This window comes from Thalassophryne amazonica, chromosome 13, assembly GCF_902500255.1.
Source record: "Thalassophryne amazonica chromosome 13, fThaAma1.1, whole genome shotgun sequence".
In the NCBI taxonomy this organism is placed as follows: Eukaryota; Metazoa; Chordata; class Actinopteri; order Batrachoidiformes; family Batrachoididae; genus Thalassophryne; species Thalassophryne amazonica.
The window spans coordinates 89,296,513-89,314,323 of NC_047115.1; the positions used below are offsets into that span (position 1 = coordinate 89,296,513).

The following is a 17,811-nucleotide window of genomic DNA, read 5'->3' on the forward strand; positions in this document are numbered from 1 at the left end:
AGACAGGAGACAGCGGGAACTTTGTAACTGGGCTCAATAGACTGATGTTACAAACAATGTGCATGCTCAGTGGTGCACAAATCTCACACAGTTAAGCCTGAAGTACCACTTCCGCTATCGACTTGTAGTGGCAAAGTGTTATTCCAAGACTGTGACAGTATAGTGTCAAACGTGTGTGTTACCAGCTCCACAGATTAAGCCTTGCGCGTGAAGCTGACACGGATGAGCGACTTAGTTCTTACTGCGCACATGCCAAACAGTGCAACAACGATCTGTTACTTTCAGCATGCATTTAAAACCTGTGTTCTCATCAGCAGAGCACAGTTGCATTTCCACTGTTTGTTTTTGCGTTGGCTCGGTCCAGTGTTAATTTTGTCAACTGCTTTGTTAATTTACTCTTAGTCTTGTGTCAAATGTCTTTCTTAGTTTTGCTCATATTTAGTCATTCACATGCCATTTTTATTAGTCAGGTTTTAGTCAACCAAGGTCTGTTAATTTTAGTCTGGTTTAGTCCAAAGAGAAGTCAATGTATTTTAGTCTTGTTTCAGTCGAGACGTTTTGAATGTGTGGAACGTCCCGCACATTCTCAAATGGCACATTTTATATATTGTGTCCAAACTTGATGTTTGCATCAGGACGGCGTCAGCACAAACTCTGCTGAATGTGACACATTCTGGAATCATTTTCAAGCTAAAAAGCATACATCTACAGGTGTGGAAGCTTGTAGATGAAAATGAAGACAGATTTTATTTCAATTTTGATTATATGCAAAACATTTTAATCTTGTCTTTTTTGTCAGTAATAATGCATGTTATGTAAAGGCTTGAGTGGATTCTTGTCATTTGATTGGTGCTTTGTATGTCACGTGACATGGATTATTCGTCCCATTTGTGTTACATTGCATTTAGCGTACAATTTGCTTCCATTTACCGTGCAAATTTGGTTCCATACAACCACTGCTCACTAGTGGGGGTGGCATTTAGCTAAACATAGCGGAGTTTGTTTTGCTGACAGACGGACACACACACAAAAATTCTCTATGCTGTAAGCCCAAGTAAAGCCCCGGCCACAACCCACCGTGCGTTTTTTTTCGCCGTACGTTTTCTGCGGATGCCACGGCCACTACGTTTTTGTGAAAACGTACGGAGGCAGTAGCAAGAGGAGGGAGGGAGTACGTTCAACGCACGTCTCTAGGATTGTAATGATAAAGAGTGTTGACAATAAAGCAGTGTGTGTGTGTGTGTGTGGGGTCGCTTTTCTTTTTTATGAGCGGGACCGGAGCGGCTGGTGTTTTTCGGCGTCGGCGATGCATGAGCATGTCCAGCCTACAGCGGTCAGTTGTACGAGTGTTTACTTGCCTTGAAAAGTTACAACTAGTTAACAGACTGAAGCTGTGGAGTGTGTGTTGCTGACGTTTGGAAATAAAGTCCAAGTTCAAGTGAGAAGCTGCGTTGTGCATGCAAGTCTGTCGGCCTCCATAGTATGTGGTGAGTGCCGTAATCCGTACTGCCTACGTACGGATTTGGTTAATTCAATAGTAATTGAATGAAAATGTGCTGCTTTGAATCCGTACTGAGGCAGTACTCACAACCTGCGTCATCTGTACTGCTGGTGAATCCGCAGCCTGACCGCAGCGAAAGTTCCTACATGCACTAAAACCTCTACGGCGTGTCTGCGTGCTCCTAAATTCGTACTGAGGCAGTACTTACGACATATGGATGTCCAAATCTAGCCCACGTTTTTGCAAGTAGACTGCACGCACGTGCAAGTATGGTAGGTTGTGACCACAGCTTAAGGGATGGCATTAAACATGTATTTCGTGTCCAGATCTGCTGCAATCCAAAACTTGATTCCAAACTTGACAGGCTTGGAGTCAGTGTACTGCAGAAAGGGACAACGAACCTTTGCCGGAAATAATTGCTCATCCATGGTAACATGCTGCCCTGGACTGTAGGACAACACACACTTCTGAACAAACCGCTGCCCGATGTCAGAAATTGCTGTCCTTGTTGTTGAAGAGAAGGTACTGCTTTATTTCAAGAAAGCGGTTAGGTGGCATTATGGCTTTGATATCTGGGTTGCCAAATCTGTTGGCCCACATGAATTGCATGGCACCAATGTAGCCCTTGGCAGCCCTTTGGAAAAGGATTGAAAGGAACGACACCAGCTCATAGACGCTCATCTGCCAGCTGGGTTTTGTTCTACAGCCCTCCTGGACTGTGCAGTCTCTGATGGTCAACAACATGCTGATATCCACCAAACACAGGAAGCTTTGAAGACGAGTCGTGATTTTGCATTTTGCAAACTATGTTTGCTCTCCAGATCCACTGAATGCTGTCTGTGGAGTTTCATGAACGGAATAGTCTCCAACGTTGCGGTGGAACCAAACAGTGCCATCTTTCGCCTTCTCTGTGGATCCAGGTGTTATGCTCAAATCAGCAACTTTTTGGTTTTTGCTATGAGGGGGGTTGCCATGCTTTGTGTCTTCCTTCTCATCCGATGTAGCCTCTGTGTTTGAACTGTCTTGCTCAATCACATACTTGACCACCTCTCCTGGTGCGTCTTTGGAGGGGAGGATTTACTGGTGCAAGAGCATGGCGTTTTCATTCTGAAATGCAAAGTCGTCTACATTTCCACCATCGGATTCGCAGTCTGACATGGTCTGTAGCATTGCTAAGGCTTCCTGAGCGCTAATCCTTCCTTGATTCCATTGGTTGTGACATTGTAAAATCTAGGGTCTGTGTGAAAGTCATCACTATTTATGGCTGAGCTCTCAGCTCAGTTATATAACAATGGGAGGAGGTTGGTGCCGAAGCGAAACTGCCTTCAAGTTAATTGGCACATTTTAAAGAAACAATAGGCTGCTTTTTTCTGGTGAAACCTGTGCCAGCCTCCATATGTTGTTACATATGGAGGCTATACAAAGCACGCAGGGACTCAGCTCATTTACTTTGGGGTGATTTTTTTGGGGTGGGCCTATTAGTGTTAATGGGGTGGCAGGGGTGCACATTTTTGTGCTGCCGCATACACAAACTTACATTTCCAACATTCACTACCTTTGGCAATGATCCCTTCTTTGTTTTGTTGGTCACGTATGTGCAGCTTTCCATCTGTTTGGTGCTTTTTGACGTGAAAACCTCTACCGCCCCCTACCAGTATGGGGTGGCATTAGCAGACAATACTAAATCCTGTGCTCTCACCAGACCTGTTCTTTTATCTTTTGTAGTATACTAATGCCTGAACATGTATCTGAGATGCATGAGACAAAGATGCACACAGATTTGGACAAGAAATCACAGATGACTAATTTGTATTTTGGAAATCTCCAGTTATTCATTCAGTTAAAGTTTCATTCAGGACTGCTGCTGCCATCCAAACTGTTCATTTGCCATGAAGAGGCATGAGGTTCAAACAGACATGGAATCAAGGTCTCATTCATTTTGCTAATTTGCAAATGAATGACCTAATCATGAGATGACACGCTAGTATTTAACTGTATGTCATGTAAGTCATGAAACATGAACACAGGGGCTGTAATTTCCTCTCATCAGTCACGTCCAGGACAAACGACATCATGCTGGAAGATTTCGGGGTAATAGTTGTAGGCAGTAGGGTGCCGTGGATCACGGGAGACTGACTGAGACACATTTTAGTAACTAATATTCTCCGTTTGTTTCTTCCTCTTATAGCCGACGAGGTCGTCATCTGAGAGTATTTGTTCCAGACCTGGTTCAAGCATTCCTGGCTCACCGGGTCACACCATCTATGTAAGATTAATGAGGGGAACTAACTAGTCTTGGGTCATATGGAGTGTTTTTCATTGTGCCTCCCAGCATTTCTTGCTCGTTAGTCAAATCCATGGAAGATTTCTCAAGCAAAAATGAACACAGACAGTGAAATACATTTCATTTCATATATATATATATATATATATATATATATATATATATATATATATATATATATATATATAGAAAGTTATGTTGGATACAAAAGGATCCAAAAAGGCTAGGATTAAAAAGTCATATTGGATCGGTTCCCACTGACCAATAGCATTAGAGCTTACGGCCAACAGCTAACCAATCAGAGCACAGCATACGAAGGTCAGGAACTTGCTGACAGACGCTGGATGAAAAAATGGCAACAAACATGTCAACAACAGCAGAAAATCATCTGCCAGCGAGGTTTGCTGAGTTCACAGAGGAGGAACTGGTGGAAATATTGAACTCCAAGGATGCCAAAAACACTAAGAAGGTAGACAAGCACGCTACTGATGTTTTAGAAGCATTCATCACATCAGAATCAAGCATATGCTGTTCACAACAAAATAAATTGATCTAATTTACTTGACTCTTTCTTGGTTGCTTAATTTGGGAGGGGAGTGGAGAACATAACAATCCAATATTTCTCTATGTTGGACTCCTTACCATCCATTATTTGTATTATATATATATATATATATATATATATATATATATATATATATATATATATATATATATAATTTGCTGTATTTTTTGCACCTGTTAAAAAGATGTCTTGAAGAGGAAGAACCCATATATACGTTTTTTTCTGTGTTATCATCTCATTAATTTGGGATATTTGTGCATTGTTGGAGTGTACTTCTTATTATTGGCATTTATTCTTTTATTATTGAAGTTTATTTTGTTTAGTTCTTTGATTTGTGTGAAAGTCTGATGTAAATAGTTACTGTAATTATTATCAATAACATATTCAGGATTTTTCCGTATTACTATGAGTTGCACCTGAGTAAGTCACAAGACCTCTCAAACTACAAAAAAAAAAAAAAGCAACTTACACTCTGGAAAATACAGTACGGTATGTATTTCCAAGAAGTACTATAAAATACAAATATTGTAGATATTCCTATTTTGACACTGAATTAATTGTTGTTCTCTTGACATGAAAGTTTCAAGCAGCATCGGTAATCAAATACATTTATATTTCTTTAGACATGAAAATGCACATTGTCTAATTATTTGTATTCAGTTATCAGATTTGATTTAAAATGAAGCCAATACAGAAATGTTAAATCTGTCAGTTCCTTGCATGGCTGCCCTCAAAAGCGAGTCCATTGAGTGAAATGTTAGTATCATTTAATTTGTATGTTAGCACCGTTAGCAAAACAGGTATTGGTGACTTGCTGACTTTAGCTCCACTGATGGTGCCGTGGTTACTGAGGCCATATGGTGGTCATAGATTTTAATACCCACACCCGAACCACCTGCTATGAGAACCATCGCACAGTCCACAAAAAAATATGCATTTGTTTATGCATATATAAAATCTGTATTTATTATTTATTTTTCATGAGTGACTCTATGATATATGACATAGACACTATGTCAAGCCCTGGTTTAGACCTCCCCACATTCTCATGCAGATAGCTGTTCTGGGATATAATCATTGCATTGCAGTGAAAGTCCACACAGAATGAACATTTCTCTGTTCTAACAACATCATTTGCTTGAACCGTTTCAGGTGTTTGACACAAGTGTGGCTCCCCTCACACCTGTCTGTGTGTGTTTTTGTCTTCTTAGGCAAAAGTAGACAATGAGATCCTTGATTACAGAGACCTAGCTGCCATTCCAAAAGTAAAAGCCATTTATGACATTGAGCGCCCCGATCTTATTACCTATGAACCCATGTACTCCACTTCCCTGGATGAGAGAGAGGAGAGACGAGAGAGTGTGGGAGAGGTAAACACACACACAAACGCACGCACGCATGCACACACTAGAGCCCAACCGATATGGATATTTTTGAGGGCGATGCCGATAACGATATTTGGATGAAAAAAAATGCAGATAATCTATAAATCGGCTGATTTGTCGATAGCCGATAAATCAGCTGATATTTTTTTAAATGAATAAAATGTTCTTTTTTGTACCCTTAACAAAAAAGGTATGAGCTAAAAGCTGAAGCTTTGTCTTCATATTGATTAACTTTATAACAAAGAAGAATTTTCAAGTTAAAAAAATGCAAAAATGCAATTGGAGCAGTTAGGGGGCTATTCAAACGGGCCAACTAGTAAGATATCACTCCTGAAAATGATCTTTGCTATATCACGTGAGGTAAATCTGCCCTAAGATTGGGTTTTGGAAAAATATGTGACGGAGAACCAATTCCGATTGGACACTCACATTGCGCACGTCATCACACATCTTCTATGAGGAGTACCAAGATGGCCGAGGGTGGATCAAAAGTCCGCAGAGCTAACTTTTCAGCAAAAAAGAGTAAGTTTCTATCTCATATCATTATAATTTAGTAAAGCTTGGTCCCAGCCGTCGTATACGATGGCGTCGGCCCCAGAGAGTTAATGGCGAACGCCAGTAATTCCCAGAACCCTTCCGCATGACCAGTAGATCTGAATGTTTCAACCTCTTAGCAGTAAATGAAAGTTTTTCATGCTAGAAATAAGGTCTACACAACGTGGGATTAATAAAAAGCGTGACCGATGCAATGAAGCACATTTGACACATTACTACATAAACTGAGTTAATCAAACTGAGATGAAAAACGGGAGAAATGTGGGGTGAATGTAATCGCAAAGTTATTACAAACAACATTCTTATAAACTTGTATGCTTTTGTCAGCCGATCAGTGCAGTGTGACAGCGAATTACGGGGGCTGGTGATGAACACATTTAAGCAGGGGTGTAAGCAGCTCTCAGTTGAATGGAGTCAGAGCTCCATCTACTGGACAAACGGTGCAAGGACATTTTACATTGCCGACACAAACATTATTTCAGTAACTGTTCTGTTTATGAGAAATTATCTGCGTTCTGTCGGCAAAATTTCGGCCGATAGTGAGTACTTTGAAAAGGGCTTATATCAGCCGATATTAATATCGGCCGGCCGATATATCGGTCTGGCTCTAACACACACACACACACACACACACACACACACACACACACACACACACACACACACACACACACACACACACACACACACACATATACACACTCACACACAATACATTTTTGTGTACAGTATGTTGCACAGAAAGACAAATTTGCACAGAAAACTCCTCAAAAAAAGAGGATAAACTGAAACAAATATATGATGCCAGACAAACTCTGAGCACACCTGCTATACCGCCACATATCATGGCCAGTCACCTTCAACGGTTGTTGTTTTCCATTCGACTGCTCCCGTTTTGTTTGGGGTCACCACAGCGGATACAGCCAGATTCACATTGGTATTTGGCACAAGTTTTACACCGGATGCCCTTCCTGATGCAACTCCAGTTTTAGCTGGAGAAACACACATAGCCGTTGGTGTTCCGAAGAGGTCTCCCATCCAAGTACTAACCAGGTCCCACACTGCTTAGCTTCTGAGATCTGACAGGATCAGGACACACAGAACAGATCAGCAACAGTCACCTGCAACGGTACAATATTAATATAATGGTGCATTATGGCCAGTGCAGAAGAACAGTAAAAAGAAGAAACAGAGCCAGAGGAGTGAGAAAAGAAACGTTATCTCTCCCTCCCTCTTGCTGTCTCAGAGACAGTGCAAAATATGCAAATAAAAACAACTACTAAATAAAATAAGAGTAAACATAAAAAGAACAACAAAAGTTCTCCTCACATTACTGCAGGCTTCATTTCAAGGAGCTTTGGTGGCCGCTGTCTGCTGTGTGTTCAGACACGCTGGAGTTAGTTCAGCAGTGGTTTATACCGTGTGCTCTATTTTGTAACCCTATTTTGATATGGTTCTTATAGTTTGTGTACCTTGCAGTACGCTTATACTGGCCGTATATGAGGTCTGTTAGAAAAGTATCCGACCTTTTTATTTTTTTTTAAAAACTATATGGATTTGAATCATGTGTGCTTGCATCAGCCAAGCTTGAACCTTCGTGCGCATGCGTGAGTTTTTTCACGCCTGTCGGTTGCGTCATTCGCCTGTGGGCAGGCTTTGAGTGAGCACTGGTCCACCCCCCTCGTCGGCTTTTCATTGTCAGGGAAATGGCTGAGCGATTGGAGCAGCGCTGAATCAAATTTTTCCAGAAACTGTGAGAGACAGCCAGGTGGAAACCATTCAGAAGATTCAGACGACTTTCAGTGAGGATACTCTGGGCGTCACAGAGATTAAGGAGCATTAAGGAATTCGCGTGTCGGGACGGAGCCGCAATGGCGCACAACAAAAAGCACGTCCGTGTTGGAAACCATTCGGAAGATTCAGACGGCTTTCGGTGGCTTTTCAGTCGAGTGAGTATCCGAGAAATTGTGTAACAGTTGGGCATGTCACAACTTGTCCTGTGAGACTTCCAACACGGACGTGCTTTTTGTTGTGCGCCATTGCGGCTTTGTCCCGACGCACATCTTCCTCTGCACATCTTTCATTACAAAATCTCCTGTAACAGTGGAATGTACCACAAAAGTGCTGATGTCCACCTCTTCTTTATTTCTCTGGTAGTCAGACGACGGTCCCACATCACCAGAGCGTTCACTTTGGAAATGATCTGGTCATTTCAGCCTGTCGATGGCCGCTCGGAGCGCGGCACACCCTCCGCCGCTGTGGGCCATCTTTAATCCAGTTATAATGCTCCTTAATCTCTATGACGCCCAGAGTATCCTCACTGAAAGCCGTCTGAATCTTCCGAATGGTTTCCACCTGCCTGTCTCTCACAGTTTCTGGAAAAATTTGATTCAGCGCTGCTCCAATCGCTCAGCCATTTCCCTGACAATGAAAATCCGACGAGGGGGGTGGACCAGTGCTCACTCAAAGCCTGCCCACAGGCGAATGACGCAACCGACAGGCGTGAAAAAACTCACGCATGCACACGAAGGTTCAAGCTTAGCTGATACAAGCGCACATGATTCAAATCCATATAGTTTTTTTAAAAAATAAAAAGGTCAGATAGTTTTCTAACAGACCTCATATAACATGGAAAATGTTGAAATGTTTTCAGAAACCACAACTGAATAAAATGTGTATTATGTGTAATAAGTTCTGCAGTAGTGAATCTGTGTGTTGTCACAGCTCCACACTGCCAGGCAGGAGCGCTCCCCTTTCCCTGATGACAAGGTACGATTCAGTATGTTCAAGGTAATCCTGCACTAATGTCGAAGAACAGCAGACTGTTGACAGGCTGATGTTTGTGAAATGTTGATGACTGTGATGTTTAGCAGATGCAATTTTATATCAGATAACATACAGTGAGGAAAATAAGTATTTGAACACCCTGCGATTTTGCAAGTTCTCCCACTTAGAAATCATGGAGGCGTCTGAAATTTTCATCTTAGGTGCATGTCCACTGTGAGAGACATAATCTAAAAATCCAGAAATCACAATGTATGATTTTTTTAAATAATTTATTTATATGTTACTGCTGCAAATAAGTATTTGAACACCTGTGAAAATCAGTGTTAATATTTGGTACAGTAGCTTTTGTCTGCCATTACAGAGGTCAAACATTTCCTGCAGCAGGGATTTTGGTCCACTCCTCCACACAGATCTTCTCCAAATCTTTCAGGTTTGGAGTTTCAGCTCCCTCCAAAGATTTTCTATTGAGTTCAGGTCTGGAGACTGGCCAGGCCACTCCAGGACCTTGAAATGCTTCTTATGGAGCCCCTCCTTAGTTGTCCTGGCTGTGTGTTTGGGGTCATTGTCATGCTGGAAGACCCAGCCATGACCCATCTTCAACGCGCTTACTGAGGGAAGGAGGTTGTTTGCCATAATCTCGCAATACATGACCCCATCCATCCTCCCTTAAATACGGTTCAGTTGTCCTGTCCCCTTTGCAGAAGAGCACCCCCAGAGTATGATGTTTCCACCCCCATGCTTCATGGTTGGGATGGTTTTCTTGGGGTTGTTCTCATCCTCTAAACATGGTAAGTGGAGTTGATTCCAAAAAGCTCTATTCTGGTCTCATCTGACCACATGACCTTCTCCCATGCCTCCACTGGATCATCCAGATGGTTACTGGTGAACTTCAAACGGGCCTGGACATGTGCTGACTTGAGCAGGGGGACCTTGCTGCCCTGCAGGATTTTAAACCATGACAGCATCATGTGTTACTAATGTAATCTTTGTGAGTGTGGTCCCAGCTCTCTTCAGGTCATTGACCAGGTCCTCCTGTGTAGTTCTGAACTTTCTCAGAATCATCCTTACCCCATAAAGTGAGATCTTGCATGGAATCCCAGACAGAGGGAGAATGACAGTCATCTTGTGTTTCTTCCACTTTCTAATAAATAATCATAACAGTTGTTTTCTTCTACTAAGCTGCTTGCCTGTTGTCCTGTAGTCCATCCCAGCCTTGTGCAGGTCTACAGTTTTGTCTCTGGTGTCCTTAGACAGCTCTTTGGTCTTGGCTGTGGTGGACAGGTTGGAGTGTGATTGATTGAGTGTGTGAACAGGTGTCTTTTATACAGGTAACAACTTTAAACAGGTGCAATTAATACAGGTAAAGAGTTCAGAATAAGAGGACTTCTTAAAGAAAAATTAACAGGTCTGTGTGAGCCAGAATTCTTGCTGGTTGGTAGGTGTTCAAATACTTATTTGCAGCAGTAACATACAAATAAATTATTAAAAAATTCATACATTGTGATTTCCGGATTTTTGTTTTTAGATTATGTCTCTCACAGTGGACATGCACCTAAGATCAAAATTTCAGACCCCTCCATGATTTCTAAGTGGGAGAACTTGCAAAACTGCAGGATGCTCAAATACTTATTTTCCTCTTTGTATATTGTTTGGTAGATTAAAAACATGGTTAAGTCACACATGTTTGATTCTTTCTAGTCCTCAAGAAACATGTCACCAACCCCACCTATTGAAGTAAGTGTAATACTTCTGTTGGTCTGACGTTTTCAACTACTTCATTCAAAACCAGTCAAGAATTTTACATTGAAATTTTGTACGAAAAATGTTAATAGAACACAAAACAATGTATTTTCTGCATAGAGAGGCAGTGTGGCCACATTGCACATCATACACAACATTCTTTGTGCTGATTGTAGCGATGATCCCATTATAATAGAGATTTTATCGGAATATGGTTTTGAATCATCAAAGGCCATCCTCTATTGTACTTTGTGCTCTCAGTATTAAATCCTCTAAGCTAATGTGTTCAACAATCCTCTTTTTCGCCATTGTTTGTATGAAGTATATTACATCAGTATGAGTCACAGCTGACTCAGACCAATAAGAATCTTACTATCATTGAGTGGATTTGGTCATCAAAATTGTGTTGTGTACATTTTTGCTGAGTCATACTTTGGTTTAATGAAGTTAGAGCCATACTGTTACTGGTCTAGTAGATTAAATGAAAAATACTGGGTGCATTGTCCACTTGTAGAACAAACTAATTTTGGGTGGTCTTTTCAATAAGATGATGAGGCTGTTGAAGATGTCTGCACCAGATCTGAAGATACGAGGTGCATTCAAAAAGTATCTGACCTTGTTTTATTCCATGGAAACAAGAAAAACGCACAAGTTGCTGTTTGATGGGGAGGTGGAGGGAACCTTCTTAAGATAAGATAAGATAAGACTTTATTGATCTCACAGTGGAGAAATTCATGTTACGTCAGCTCTTAAAAAAAAAGTGTAAATTTTTTTCCCACCCAGAGTGCATCAGTTGCTAGCAGTCAGATGTCTGTCACACTTTTAATTGTGCATCTTACTTATTTTTGGAATTTAAAAGTCCTTAGCATAGACTGTGATGTGCACGTGTGCTATACTGAGTTCCTGTGCATTGTTAAAGTTGCCCCCCTGAAAATGCTAGGTTAAAAAGTAAGTTCCACATACAAAATGTAGTGCAGTTTATATTCCGGTGCAATTTATACTCTGGAAAATAATGTAAATTACCCATTTGTGACAATGTAAGGGCTTTTTGTGTCCGTAAGAGCGTTTGGCTTCTGTAGGTGTCAGTATGTTTTGTGTAAATACAAAGACGCTCACTCACAGAGTACTGAACTTTAATGTTTATGTGTGTGCATGTGTGCTTGTCTGTCTAGCAGACTTCTTATGAGAGGAGGGATCGCATCCTCCAAAGATCCACCAGTCAGGGCTCCATAGCATCGCCAGTTTATAGTCGCCATGGTTACACCCCCACTTTGTTACGGTCGCCGCAGCACTTCCACAGGCCAGGTGAGGAGATGAGCAGACTGATATATATGAGGTCACAATTTTGAAGATCACACCAATGATTTTATTGATTTCAGTGTTTCTAATAAGTTGCCAGATGTCGTCTTTTTTGGTCTGCTTGATGATCACTACCCAAGATGTCACCGAAATTGACTTTTGTGGTTGTTGCATAGACATTTTATGAAGCGTATATTTGTCTTAATACATGTTTGTGCATTAACAGAAGGTACCTGTGTCACAAGAATATCAACCTCAGAGTCAGTGTTTCACTTTCAGTAACAGTTTTTTCTTGACTTTGCTCTTCATTCCTTTGAATGTATTTCTTGCTTCCTTCTTTTGACTGTTGTTCTCAATTGCTCCCTTACTTCTCACTTTGGGTGTCTTTTGTTTCTCTTTTGAACTTTTGCTTCCCGTGTATCTTCCTCCCTTATGTCTGTCCCTCGTCTCCTCACCTCCTGTCTCCTCCCCCACACTGCCCATCTCCCGATGCCTGCTCCCGGGGATTCGTCCCCTGTCCTGCAGAGGCTCTGACGGGCATGCAGAAGCTCTGCTCTTCCCTGTGCAGTAACAGTGTGGGCTCCAGAAATAGTGACTCCCGCCCCACCTCCCCTTTCAGACACCACTTCCTCCCCCATAGCCAAGGTAAGGGGCCCGTTCCATTTTTCTCCACTGCCCCCCCTCCCAAAACGGAAAAGAAAACACATGTCCTCCATCATCACCTCGGATTCCACCAGCATACAATCTGTCCTTCTGAGTTCATCCAGATTTCATTTTTAGTACACCATGCACCCATCATCTTAATACGTAATGGGATGTGGCCACGTCCTCCTGTGACATCAGCATACTGCTCATTACCTGCTTTAATAAATTCACACTTTAATAACAGCAACTAGCGAGCTCTTTATGTTTGGCTTTTGAAATTATGTTTTGCATGCTTGAGAAACTTCAGTTATACATGTCCAAAGTGACACTGACCCATTGTTGGAAGATGGGTGACTTTCTTTTAAAGAGTTTTCTGACTTTAGTAAGGTGTAAGGTTTAAGATAAAACAATGAGCTCATTGCACAATCCCTTCCCTGTTCTAGTTACAACTGCTTGATTGTTTATTAGTATACCCGCCGCCTGCCAGTGCTACGAAAATTGAACATCACCCATGTTCATAGGATTTGCAGTAGGACGAAAGCCCCAGTCAGCAAATTAGACAAAGAGTTTAAATTATATGTTACACCTTAAAAAGGGGGACCAGAGAGTGTGTGCCAACAACAGGGGCATCACACTACTCAGCCTCCCTGGTAAAGTGTACTCCAGGGTGCTGGAAAGGAGGGTCGGCCGATAGTCAAAGAGGAACAATGCGGGTTCCGTCCTGGTCATGGAACAACAGACCAGCTCTTCACTCTCACAAGGATCCTGGAGGGTGGCTGAGAGTAAGCCCATCCAATCTACATGTGTTTTGTGGACTTGGAGAAGGCGTATGATTGGGTACCCTGGGAGATACTATGGGAGGTGCTGCGGGAGTATGGAGTGAGGGGTTCCCTTCTCAGGGCCATCCAATCTCTGTACTCACAAAGCGAGAGCTGTGTTTGGGTGCTCGGCAGTAAGTTGGACTCGTCTCCGGTGGGGGTTGGCCTCCGCCAGGGCTGTGCCTTGTTAGCAATTCTGTTTGTGATATTCATGGACAAGATATGGAGACGTAGTTGGGGGAGGGGGGTTTCCAGCTTGGAGGGCTCAGGGTCTCATCACTGCTTTAAGCAGATGATGTGGTCCTGTTGGCTTCATTGTCCGGTGATCTCCAACACTCATTGGATCAGTTCCCAGCCATGTGTGAAGTGGCTGGGTTGAGGATCAGCACTTCTAAATCTGAGGCCATGGTTCTCAGCAGCAAACTGAAGGATTGCCTACTCTGGGTAGGGAATATGGTCTTGCCCCAAGTGAAGGAGTTTAAGTACCTTGGGGTCTTGTTCATGAGTGAGGGGACAATGGAGTGCAAGATTGATCGGAGAATCTGCGCAGCAGGGGTGGTGTTGCATTTTCTGTACCATACTGTTGTGACGAAAATGGACCTGAGCCAAAAGGCGGAGCTCTCGATCTACTGGTAAATCTTCATTCCTGCTGTCACCTATGGTCATGAGGGTTGGGTCATAACCAAAAGAACTAGATCATGGGTACAAGCGGCTGAAATGTGGCTGCTGTCTTTCTTTGAGATAGGGTGAGAAGTTCGGTCATCCACGGGGAGCTCAGAGTAGAGCCGCTGCTCCTTCGCATTGAAAGGAGCCAGCTGAGGTGGTTCGGGCATCTGGTAAGGATGCCCCCTGGGCGCTTCCCTAGGGAGATGTTCCAGGCACATCAATCTGGTAGGAGACCAGGACTCCGTGGAGAGATTTTATCTCCACACTGGCCAGTCAGAGGTGGTCAATGTGGCACATAAAAAGGAAGTCTGGGGTCCCCTGCTGGAGCTGTTGCCCACGCCACCCGATCCTGGATAAGCGGTTGAAGATGAGTGAGTAAGAGAGAATGAGAGTAAGTTGCACCTTATTTACGCAAATGCAATGGTAAGAAAACAACAATCACTTAATTGTTGTTTGCTTACGTCTGTAGTGTCAAATGCTCGCGTTTCATCACCATTCTGTCTTTGTGCTTTATCTGGTGAAATACTCCAACATTATAACTAAACTACAACAAATGTGCTGTGTACCAGGCTGCTTTAGCGGGGACAAAATGTCTCCGCTGCCACTTACAGAAGCTGTTTTGTAGTGTTATCAGGATCAGTCAGAAAGCCATGAAACCTTAGTGTGCCATTAAATTTGAGTGGAGCCAAACAAGGTGTAGGCTCTACCAATATTTGTGATGCAGGATTTCAACAATGAATTCAAGAAATATCTCTTTCTATATAGATACGAGATCTCTTGGTGAAACACTATTGTACCTGCAGCAATGCTAAATGTTTGCAATGCTAATAAATGTTTGCAGTAATGCTAATATTGGAACCTTGAGTATAGGCTGCTATTGAACACCGCAAACAATGACCAACCTGTTGCTTATATTTGTAGATATAGAGCTATATGTCCATCTATCTCTCTTTATACATGTATATTGGTTGAACTCTTTTTTTTTAATTATTAATCTCTGAAAATCTGGCATCACAAATTTCTGGATGGTTTGAAAGTGGGACATAGTAATGCTCTGAGTATTTCTTATCCTTTTTTTGAACATGTTCAGTTTTAAATATTTTCCTGCTTATACTCATGCTGAAACAGCATCAAACACCATTAGCAAGAGTGAGAGTGGAAACGACCAAGCAGCATTATTTGAAACTGAAAGTATGTCACAAACCCTTGTGTATGTAGTCCATTGCTATGTGATAAGAATTTTGCTTCTGTCTTCATTGTTGGCCGAGTGCATGCTGGGACTTGTCACCGAGCCATATACTATTAGAGCAAACTAACTGACATTATCATGACGACTCCACTCTGGCATTTATCTTTTCATTCAGCTCCATTAAGTACATTTATCAAGATTTGATCTGGTTCTGTCACAATGATTTTGGCTGGTCCCGTCGGTCCCTGTGTGTTCCACTGTTCACGCCTGTGGTTCCCCTCTAGTGTCCCTGCTTACATTCTGCTCTTGGTTCTTCTCACTGGAGGCACTGACCCGCCAAGTGGCCGCAGCTCGCCCCTCCCACTCAGGCCCGACAGCCGGCCGGTCACCCCGCCTCTTTCTCTGACCCCTAAACATTTCCACCTTCCAGGTAGGAGAACTGGAGCGCACCCTGTCACTGCTCACCCCCACTAAGTCTCTCTCTCTCTCTCCATACATTCAGGTAGGCACATATATATTTTGGTATGGACAAAGTCTTGGTTATTTTTGCTTTCTATCACAGCATACCGGGGTTCAATAGCGGGAAAGGTTCATTTATTGAACAACTACTGAGCTGTTGTCTAAGTTATTCTATCTTGATTGTTCAAGACTAGTACATCCGAGTTCATCATTATGAAATACCAGAGTATGACACAGTGCCTCACTACAGCAGGATGTCCTCAAAAACTGAGTGGCCATGCATGTAGACGAGTGAAGGAACCAAACAGGGCTACAAGTCAAAAATCTCAATGTTACAAGTCTCTCTTGTACTGCAGAGCGAATCCCAACCTACATTTTACAAACTTTGTTGTCACAATTGACCATCTCAATTTCAGTTTATTGTGAGAGCTGTGTCTAGGGGGGTAGAGCTCTGACTTCTTCCAAATAAGTACTGGCATTTGCCAGGGATGTGTTGGGGCTCCTGCAGTACTCAGTACTTACCTGGACTGGATCTTGGGTAGGATTGCTGCAATTACCAGCTTAGGTGCCTTTGTCGGGGAGGAAATGTTTACTGACCTTGACTTTACGGATGATGCTGTGATCATTGGGGAATAAATGGTTGTAGCAGTTGAAAAGCTGAGTGAGTGTCTGGGTGTGTGAGCTCTTAGTCTTGGATCAAGACTAAGAGCTATGCTTTCACTTACATTTTGGACTCATGCATCAGAACTGCTTCTGTTAGAGAGATTCACTTATATCTTGACAGTGATATTCATGTCACTGGGTCCTCTGCCTTTGATATTGACATATGTCTGGAATTGCGTATGGAGCCATGTGATCACTGGATAGAGGTGTTTGGTGATGCTGTTAATTTTCTAGGAGACTGAAAGTCCAAGTCTGAACTTTGACTGTTGGGATTTTGACATTTTGGCCATGCGCCCCATTTCTATGTGCATGATCTACCACGCAGGTGCCTGAGTGCCGATGGACCCCAGTACCTGGAGAAAGCCAAGGGGTAGTCCACATTTCACCTGGCTGTGGCAGATAAATGGTTATTTTTGAGATGTGAGAATGGACTGGTTGTCTGCCTGGGTGGTTGCCTTCTAGGCCCTGGGCAGTTCCATGGTAAATGGTAAGTGGACTGTATTTATATGGCGCTTTTCCATCTGCATCAGATGCTCAAAGTGCTTTACAATAATGCCTCACATTCACCCCAATATCAGGGTGCTGCCATACAAGGTGCATACTACATACAGGGATTAAGGGATTAAGAACCTTGCCCAAGGGCCCTTAGTGATTTTCCGGTCAGGCTGGGATTTGAACCAGTGATCCGCTTGTCCCAAGCCCAATGCTTAACCACTAGACCATCACCTCCCATGGTGTGATGGATGTGGGAAAGCGTGGCTCCAGCGCATGCTCCCAGACTCGACTTGACCTTGGTGCTTTACAGGATGTATCAGTCTCCTGTCTTACTGAACAGTTGTGAGATGGGGACGCTAACCAGTGACCTAAGGTGGCAATTGGATGTCTTTGGTATTAGGTCTCTTTGAAAATCACTGGAATGACTTTTTGTCAAACCAGGGGTTACTTAGGGAGACTCAGATGAGGAATATCACTTGCATTGTGGGGGAATGTGAGTTAGACACTTTGGTCATGTGGCATGTTCCTGCACTCAGGTGCCTCAGTGTTGAGGACTCCAGCCACTGAAAGAGGCCAAGGGGGGACTCCCACATGTCACGTAGCAGCATCATAGATTGTTACTTTCGAGAGGTGGGGATGACCCAGTTGTCTTTCTCAGTGATTGCCGTCCAGGACCAAAGACAGTCCTGGAGTGTGGTGAATGTGACAATGTCGTGACGCGCAGCACCTATGCATGCTTGCAGACCTGACCTGATCTGAC

The 17,811-nt window shown here is 42.8% G+C and overlaps 1 protein-coding gene across 3 annotated transcripts in view; it reads left to right on the top strand.

Moving 5' to 3' along the window:
- ablim1a (actin binding LIM protein 1a) overlaps positions 1 to 17,811 on the top strand; it is a 270,896-nt gene that overhangs the window by 198,574 nt on the left and 54,511 nt on the right. For 2 of the 3 annotated variants that reach the window (XM_034184185.1, XM_034184183.1), the window contains 7 exons: positions 3,690 to 3,767; positions 5,562 to 5,720; positions 9,015 to 9,059; positions 10,776 to 10,811; positions 11,993 to 12,122; positions 12,642 to 12,761; positions 15,760 to 15,864. In XM_034184185.1, the coding sequence (XP_034040076.1) occupies positions 3,690 to 3,767; positions 5,562 to 5,720; positions 9,015 to 9,059; positions 10,776 to 10,811; positions 11,993 to 12,122; positions 12,642 to 12,761; positions 15,760 to 15,864 (673 nt within the window). The remainder of the gene's footprint in view (positions 1 to 3,689; positions 3,768 to 5,561; positions 5,721 to 9,014; positions 9,060 to 10,775; positions 10,812 to 11,992; positions 12,123 to 12,641; positions 12,762 to 15,759; positions 15,865 to 17,811) is intronic. The other variant, XM_034184184.1, reaches the window with a different exon arrangement.